General features: G+C 49.5%; 5 protein-coding genes across 6 annotated transcripts in view; 1 reads left to right on the forward strand and 4 right to left on the reverse strand.

The window, feature by feature from the left end:
* Positions 1–72, reverse strand: part of LOC126578049 (putative nuclease HARBI1) — a 1,384-nt gene extending 1,312 nt beyond the window's left edge. Inside the window, exon 1 of the mRNA XM_050240244.1 lies at positions 1–72. This exon is cut by the window's left edge and continues 363 nt beyond it. Within this exon, the coding sequence (XP_050096201.1) occupies positions 1–69 (69 nt within the window). The 5' untranslated portion in view covers positions 70–72.
* A 124-nt stretch (positions 73–196) lies between these two features.
* LOC126578041 (trimethyllysine dioxygenase, mitochondrial) lies at positions 197–2,732 on the forward strand. The gene is made up of 3 exons (XM_050240227.1): positions 197–1,298; positions 1,482–1,700; positions 1,760–2,732. Exons 1-3 carry the CDS (start codon positions 347–349, stop codon positions 2,671–2,673), a joined length of 2,085 nt encoding a protein of 694 aa, XP_050096184.1. The 5' UTR covers positions 197–346; the 3' UTR covers positions 2,674–2,732.
* On the reverse strand, positions 2,718–5,043 carry LOC126578043 (tectonic). The gene is made up of 4 exons (XM_050240228.1): positions 4,626–5,043; positions 4,366–4,554; positions 4,147–4,306; positions 2,718–4,072 (listed from the first exon to the last, which is right to left on the reverse strand). The coding sequence occupies exons 1-4, from the start codon at positions 4,989–4,991 to the stop codon at positions 2,718–2,720; spliced, it is 2,070 nt and encodes a 689-aa protein (XP_050096185.1). The 5' UTR covers positions 4,992–5,043.
* LOC126578062 (B9 domain-containing protein 2) lies at positions 5,029–5,562 on the reverse strand. Its single transcript, XM_050240259.1, has one exon. It carries the CDS (start codon positions 5,560–5,562, stop codon positions 5,029–5,031), a length of 534 nt encoding a protein of 177 aa, XP_050096216.1.
* A 212-nt stretch (positions 5,563–5,774) lies between these two features.
* Positions 5,775–7,500, reverse strand: part of LOC126578033 (E3 ubiquitin-protein ligase CBL) — a 45,080-nt gene continuing 43,354 nt past the window's right edge. For both annotated transcript variants that reach the window (XM_050240215.1, XM_050240214.1), the window contains exon 8: positions 5,775–7,500. This exon is cut by the window's right edge. The gene's annotated coding sequence lies outside the window, so the exon portion shown is untranslated.

The raw sequence follows: 7,500 nt of genomic DNA on the forward strand, positions 1-7,500 counted from the left end.
CAACAGCACCATAAGCGAGGACAACGCGCTGCACCAATCCGGTAAATATTCCCCTAGTGGGTTATCCATTTCGTACAAACGCTATCCTACAAAGAATATCTTTATTAAAACAAAATTCCTTTGAAGAACGCGGAGAACACCGCCAAACGGACCACCGTGATTCCTTGAATCTCGCCGAGGACGATTGTTTTGTTTACAAGCCGCCGGACGGGAACTGTCAAAATCGCTTTCCGCTCAAAATTATAACCGCATCTGTTCCGTGAGTTTCAAACTGTTGACCAACTCCTGAAAAGGGCCACGGAACATCTCGTATCCACCGGTGCTGTGGCCTTGGGTAACGCGCGCCATGCAAAAACTCCGGGCTTGCTGTGTTCCGTGTTGTAAGCGGGAGAAGCTGGAGCTGGTACATAAATTCCCGGCGGATAACGAGCGAGCCGCGCAATGGGTGAAAATACTGAATGTGGCCGAATTCGATGGGCTACCGATCGATAACATCCGGAAACGGTTCTTCGTCTGCACACGCCACTTCCGCGATTCGGACTACAAAAACAAAGCTTCCCGGTGTATCAACATAACGGCGGTGCCGTCGTTAAACCTGAAAGGCCTGACTGATGCCGAGGGTTTACAGCGCGTGATACCCCCGCTCGTTCGTCCGGAGATTGGCCACAGCAGTGGCATCATTACCACCGCCGTCAACAACACGATTCGTACATCCTTGGTAAACAGCCAGCCCGCAAAGATCAAAACCGTTACCCTGGCAAACACGCCTTCGAAGGAGGCCATGAAAACTGGGTCGGATAAGAAAGAATCTCCATTACCGTCATTGGCACCGGATCCAGTTGCTAAGGCTTCACCGCCTATCTTACAAACGGCACAGCAAACGCCGCCAAACACAACAAGAGTCTGGAGGTCTACGCGAAGGTTATCACCGACGGATGTACCGCTAGCGAAGGTGCCTAAGCTCGCACCCCAACCTCAGTCGAAGCCAAAAGAACCGATCGTGCTGCAGCGCGTGAAAATGGTATCGCCGATGGCGGTTAGGAAGAGTGCGGCCAGCTCCAAGATGACGCAAACCGAATTGGAGGACGATCAGCAGCAACAGCAGCAGACAACTGATAAGCAGAACGAGCAGAACGATGGTGATACCAGTAGCACCACGACCAAAGTGCTGGCGCTGCTTGAGTGTACACCGGAGAATTTGCAAAAGTTGCGGCGAAAGCTGGATGAGCAGGGTGGCATCCTTGCCCTCAATGACCGCTTGTGGCAAGCGATGGCCGATGGAACGGAAGATGATAAAGGTTAGTAACAGGAACCTTCTCGTCTAATCGCTGTGCTGCTGCTGCTGCTGCTGCTTATGCTTATCACGCATTAAATAGCGCCATCCAGCTAGCCTGTGTCCTTCTCTCATTATTTCAGAAACGCACTCCAACCAGCGCGGTAGATTATTGCTAATCGTTTGTCCTCGTTCACTTAACTTACAGCCATGAGTACCGCAAAAGACACCACCCAGTTTCTAACGATCAAGAACTCGGCTACGGATGAAACGGTGCGCGTTAGCTACGTTTGGCTGCGCGATCATTGTCGCTGCCGGGAATGCTACAATGAGGCTACCTATCAGCGTTCGTACTCGATACTGGATCTTCCACTGGACATACAACCGCTTACAACCCAGATCAACGATCGAGAGATCATTATAACGTGTAAGTAAACTTGGTTTAGTACGTTTCGGGGACACGGTGTTAATCTCTGTCTTCTAAAGGGAACGATGGCCACCAATCGTCGTATAATGTGGACGAAATCATGGACAACAGCATCGATGTGTACCAGAAGCGCCTGAAGGAACGGCGAGCGCAGATGATTCTTTGGGATCGCGATGTGATCACTGCCAAGCCGGCGGCTTATGCCAGTGTTACGCTGAACGATCTGCTGTGCGAGGACGAGATGATGAACCGTATTGTAGCCAGTTTGGTGACGTACGGGTTTGCCCTCATCACGAAGGTACCGCCCAATCAACAGAGCACGGAAATGGCCGTTAAGCGGTTGTTCCCGATCCAGAAAACGTTGTTCGGAGAAATGTGGACGTTCAGCGAGAGCAAGATGGATCACAGTGACACGGCGTACACGAACGAGTACCTTGGGCCACACAACGACAATACGTACTTCAGTGATGCAGCTGGCTTGCTGGTGCTACACTGTATTCAGTTCAACGGACAGGGCGCCGAGACGGTGCTAGTGGATGGCTTTCGGGCAGCGGAACGGCTGCGGGAAGACGATGTGCATGCCTATGAGCGGCTGTGCTCGTACCCGCTCGAGGCGGAGTATATCGAGGAAGATAAACATCATCGACACGTGGCCCCGGTTATTCGGTGTAACAGCATAACGCAAACCGTGGAACAGATTCGCTTCAATCCGGCTGATCGCGCGGCACTGAAGAGCATCCCATCAGAATCCGTGCCCCAGTTCTATGCCGATTATCAGCGTTTTGCGCGCGAGGTGTACAGCAAGGAACTGGAGTGGAAGTTCCAGCTTACGCCGGGTACCGTACTGATATTCGACAATTGGCGCTTACTGCACGGACGGATGGCGTACAGTGGAAAGCGCGTCATGACGGGTTGCTACGTGGCACGTACCGAGTACCAGAGTGTGGCCCGTAAGATGGGATTAATCGAATAGTGGCACCACCAGTGGTTATTCTTAAAATAAAGAATACTTTTTTTTTATTGAAAACCCCATAAAAACAACACACTCGTTAGGAGGAATAAAAACCATCCGATCCAGGGCGATGGTCCGTTGTCCATGGCCGATGAGGTAAGATCGAAGAATTGTACCTGAACAAAGATCGGTATACGGATTTCCTCGTCCAGTCGGAAGCGTAAATTCACCCGCGGCCCGAAAACGATCTCACCGTCGTGTATGATCGCCTGATGGCGGACCTCGTGAACACGTTCAACTGCATAGTAGAACCGGTAGTCCACGTTAATGTGCATGTTCCGACAGGTGAAATGCTCGACCGTATCTTCACCTCCCAATTGTGTTTCGCTCATTGCATTCACGGTTCGCAACGGAATCCAGTCGACGGTGCGGTTCACAGGATTACCATACTTGGAGACGTACAGGTTGACGTGATCGTACCGATCATCCGATAGAATACCGGGCAGCAGCAGGGAATAGAGTTGTTCCTGTAGCTCACGACAAAACGAAGTGTAATTGCGACCACCATTTCCTTCGGTATCGTTGATGGCTTGCGTTGACGGAACGTAATTACACCGATGCCACGAATCAACTCCAAAGTCTATTGTCCCGTGCATCTGCTCCGACAGGTGGCATCGGTTCCGTCTGCTAATTGGCAACCGAAGGCGAAAGGTTTCATCGGGTAGCCGCGTTCCATTGGTGAAGTAGGCCAACATGGTTCTCGCTGGTTGCTTAGTTGGTTCCGAAGGCCGGATGTCAGGAACTCCGTCACCGCTTACTGCGTTGGTAGTGTTCGTCGGTGGCAACTCGAAGTGGGTCACGATGAGTGGTTTCTGGCGCAAGTAACCCAGATTACCACTGACTGCGTAGCTTACGTTACGTGAAGATTGAGCTTCAAACCGTACGGTTATCCTTTGCCAACCAGAATCCGTATCAGCGGCACTGTTGTCCCGTTCGCAGAACAGTGTCGCATCGACGGCGAGAAGATCGGTAAAGTTGTGACGGAATTGTAGCTCGATTCTGCTGCATTGGAGTTCGTACTCATCTTCAGACTCTTCCATCAAACCCAGCAGCGTATCCGATGTGGTGCTGTTGGTTGTGTTACTACTGTTGATGCAGCTCCATCCTTTGGTCACATTTGTCAGGCGGCAGATGGTGAGGGTCACATTAAGACAATCGCCGTCCACCATGCACGGATGCTCGGTAACCATGGATTTTTTGGGCGAACGGAAGAAACGGTTACTGGCCTGCTGCGCCAGAAATCTTCTGTTGAAGGGCGTCACGTCGTCTAGCAGACGCCGGCAGCGGTTGCTACGATTTCGTAGGAAACGCACGTGCTGTTCGATGTGGCAATCATTTCCGGTGAGTGAATATGGAAGGGCTGCAACGAAAAAGAGTGGCTTTCATTAGTCTACTCAACAGTGAGGAATGACGGGTATCCATGAATTCTCTTACTGAATGGTTCAACCGATTCGCTGGTTTCATTGTAAAAATAAAGTAAATCATCTACACGGTAGTGGGCATGTCGGGAATCGTCTGGATCCTTCGAATCAACACGAAACACATTCTTCCAGCGGTGTTTCATAGCCTCCTGTTTACGATTTTGGTTGTATTGCTGGAAGAATTGAATTTGATCAAGATTGTTTTCCCTTTAGAGCCTTCAGTAACACTCACTAATTCGTCGCCTTCCTCATGGATGGGTTCGATCAGGCACAGCAATCCACCTTGCACCCGGCAGGACTGCAGTCCCTCGTCGTGATGATAATCGCCGGTGTCCAGCTGTTCTTGGTTGCAATCGAACGTCTTCAGCGCTGCCTCGTTGCAGTCGATGTCGCAGCAACAATTTATCTCGCAAATATTTATCTAAGAAAAATGAAAATCAATCGTGTATAGCTCCCGGATCGTACTGGATGAAGCATGCTCGTCGGCCTGACCTTCAAATCACAACGACAGTAGTATCCTTTTGGGATTATTTTAGCTGCCCGCCGATCTGGAGGAATCAAAACTGGGTCTAGATTGATTGGTTTCATGGTAACTGCCGTGGAAGGGGTTGGGCTAGTGCTGGACGGAATGCTAGTCGTGCTCGAGCTGGATGTCGACGTGGTTTCCGTTGTGCTAGCTGCTGTAGCCGCTCCGCTGCTCGTGGTTGTTGTTGTCGCTTCGCTAGTGGTGCCTTCCGTAGCATTTCCATTGCCCACCGTGGTTGTTTCCGTTGCATTCTTTTGATTGATCTTGGACACATCGATACGGACGAAGCTTTGTACGTTTCTCGTGCTGTCGGCTTTGGCTAGAATGGCCATTAGCAGCACCACTCCAATAGCTAACACCACGATAAGGTTAGTGCAGCTCGACCCCATATTCGACGAAGTTTTTGAAAATCAGCATCAATTCCAGCTCGACCGTGCCGGACGTTTTGGTGAGCAACTTGTAGCGTTCAATACCGGAGAACGCGATGTCGCTCTTGGCCAGCGAGAATCCTCCTGTATGGAATCGTTCCCGTAATGTGTCGGCTATCCGCGGTGATGATACTTTCCAGGTGGCGATCTGCACCCGATGGTGTCCTGGGCACGTCGGAATGAAAGCGAAACCGTATCCTACCGGCCAGTATTGCTGGAGCGCGTTCACGGCGAACACCTCCACGTGCAGTTTGGGCCAACCTTGGATACCGCGACACGCCAGGTGCAGATCGATGGGGGTGCAAAAGTCTGACCGCTGCTCGATGCGCGCCGTACTGCAGCAGGATTGCCCTTCGGCGTATCCTTCAATCACCTTCCAAGAGGAACCAAACTGTACGCTCCACCGGCAGAAGAGGTTGGGTTCTTCAAAGTCCACTGCCGTGCGTAGCTCACCGATTACGTGTAGTTCTGCCATTCAGCTCACGCTTAACATCCTCAGGCGTATTTTGAGGAAACAAACTCTAAACGAACTGTAGCAAAAGCCACCGGAAACGCTCTCTTTCTGACTCCAAAGGGTCGGTCGGTCGTCGCCGACCAAACATTGCATCACCATGACAACCAACGGCGACGCTAACTTTACACGTGCCTTGATGGAAAAATAAATGAAACCAACGAACAACGCCATGCTATGATTTCCTTTCATTTATTTTCAATTTTCACTTAATCGGATGTTGCTGTTCGAGAGATTGTGTATCAATTTGTTCTAAGAGTTCCTGGGGGCGCGGGGATCTTTGAGAGTTTGTGGGGGCGTCGTATCTTTGAATGCGAAGGAGAAACGTAGCGCTCGGTGTGTTGTTTCTACAATTTGACTCTTTGGTGCCGTCTCGGTGAATACATCAAATCCCGAGCCCGAGTAACACAAACCACTCATTTCGTCTATAACCTTTCCCCAGCTTCTCACGCGATTAAGTTTGAGATTAATTTCAAGATGCTCGTTTTGAAGAATTTATAAAAAAATATATATGCTTTCTAGTTACTTTTTTAGGTTTACTTGCAATGCAGAATTTGCGTTAAATGTAGGTATATATCGCGTTCGTTTTGTTTTCTCTACTCCAAACCCTTCCGGCCCTTCTAGGACTCTCAAGCATTCGCCCCTGCTCGATGGTGTCATCCTTTTTGGGACGATTCGCGACATTTTGTTGATTGCATGGTTATGGGTTTAATTTTGCCCACCTTCGATTGACCGCACACCGGATCCTTTAGTTTGGGATCCTCCGAAATGTGTTCGCTAGTGGCGGGCTCGATTCTTTTTCACTAGCACGTCCCTCTGCCCATATTTACAGTTCAACTCTAACCAAAATCACGTAGCCACAGCATTGCCATCATTGTGCTAAAACCCGCCGTTGATCTACCGGTCATCACAGGAGGTGCCGGAGGGTGAGTATTGCAGGATGTAATATGTACGGTTATCTATATATTATGATGTGGAGAGGAAGTTATGAGAGTCCTGTAGCCCTTAATGGGAATAGGTCCTTTAATGGGAATATTTGCCGTGTTGCATCTTTGTACATCCGTAACACGCCTACAAGACTGTATTGCTATTGTTCATTAGAATTCGATAGAAACGTAGTTGATAGATGATCGTTGCTGTTCTCCAACAGCGGACTGTAGTAAAAAACTGTGAGCCACCATGCTTACTAGGTATGCTTACTAATGCTGCTGCGTCTCAATTCATTCGGTTCTAATCAGTTCTAAATGCCTCAAGACACGACCGTGCTACCCGCCGATTCTTGCTTCGTTTCCCTATTTGTATGGTAGAAGTCTTGGCGGTTGCCTATGAGCGCCAAGCTTCTAGTATACATGCGTCAGCGGATGCTCCGATCGGTAAAATGCTAAAATTCCTTTTTTGCATTTGCTTAACTACACTATCGATCGCCATTTGTCGGTCGAAAACGATGAATCACAAAACGGAAGCTTTGAAAACTGTTGCAAGAAAGTAAACTAGATATTAATGTGTTTGCGCACTGCCGAGGCCGCAGCGGACTCCTCTTGCGCCCGGCTCTGTTTGCGTGGATGAGAACGACACACCCATGACTAGGAGTTACTGCTGTGACTACTAATATATCTCATCTTTGGCACTGGTCCGGTGCGTTATAGAGAGCATAAACAACGCTGTAAATGAAACCCGGAGACACGATCGGGAATGTGTGTGTTTTTGTTGCAAAAGCGTCCATTAGTCCACTCTTTACTGCGTTACGATGTGAACGCGAAGTTGGCGCGAATCTCCTCGCTCCTTTTTCTACCCCGTGGTACATGCGTATTCAATTGGAACACGATCGGTTCAAGCGGTTCCTGTTCCTTTCCCAGGTTTCCCAGTCGAATCACCCTCAATTCAGTAAGGAACTAAAGTAAA

The sequence above is a fragment of the Anopheles aquasalis genome, chromosome 3 (genome assembly GCF_943734665.1).
Source record: "Anopheles aquasalis chromosome 3, idAnoAquaMG_Q_19, whole genome shotgun sequence".
NCBI lineage: Eukaryota > Metazoa > Arthropoda > Insecta > Diptera > Culicidae > Anopheles > Anopheles aquasalis.

Bases quoted from the DNA above. Each gene is read 5' to 3' on its own strand.
- LOC126578041 (XM_050240227.1), top strand. From the start codon at position 347: ATGCAAAAACTCCGGGCTTGCTGTGTTCCGTGTTGTAAGCGGGAGAAG. The intron at 1,299-1,481 runs GTTAGTAACAGG...CTTAACTTACAG, and splicing joins TGGAACGGAAGATGATAAAG to CCATGAGTACCGCAAAAGAC. The intron at 1,701-1,759 runs GTAAGTAAACTT...TGTCTTCTAAAG, and splicing joins TCGAGAGATCATTATAACGT to GGAACGATGGCCACCAATCG.
- LOC126578062 (XM_050240259.1), bottom strand. From the start codon at position 5,562: ATGGCAGAACTACACGTAATCGGTGAGCTACGCACGGCAGTGGACTTT.
- LOC126578043 (XM_050240228.1), bottom strand. From the start codon at position 4,991: ATGGCCATTCTAGCCAAAGCCGACAGCACGAGAAACGTACAAAGCTTC. The intron at 4,555-4,625 runs GTCAGGCCGACG...CATTTTTCTTAG, and splicing joins ACTGTCGTTGTGATTTGAAG to ATAAATATTTGCGAGATAAA. The intron at 4,307-4,365 runs GTGAGTGTTACT...CAATTCTTCCAG, and splicing joins ATGAGGAAGGCGACGAATTA to CAATACAACCAAAATCGTAA.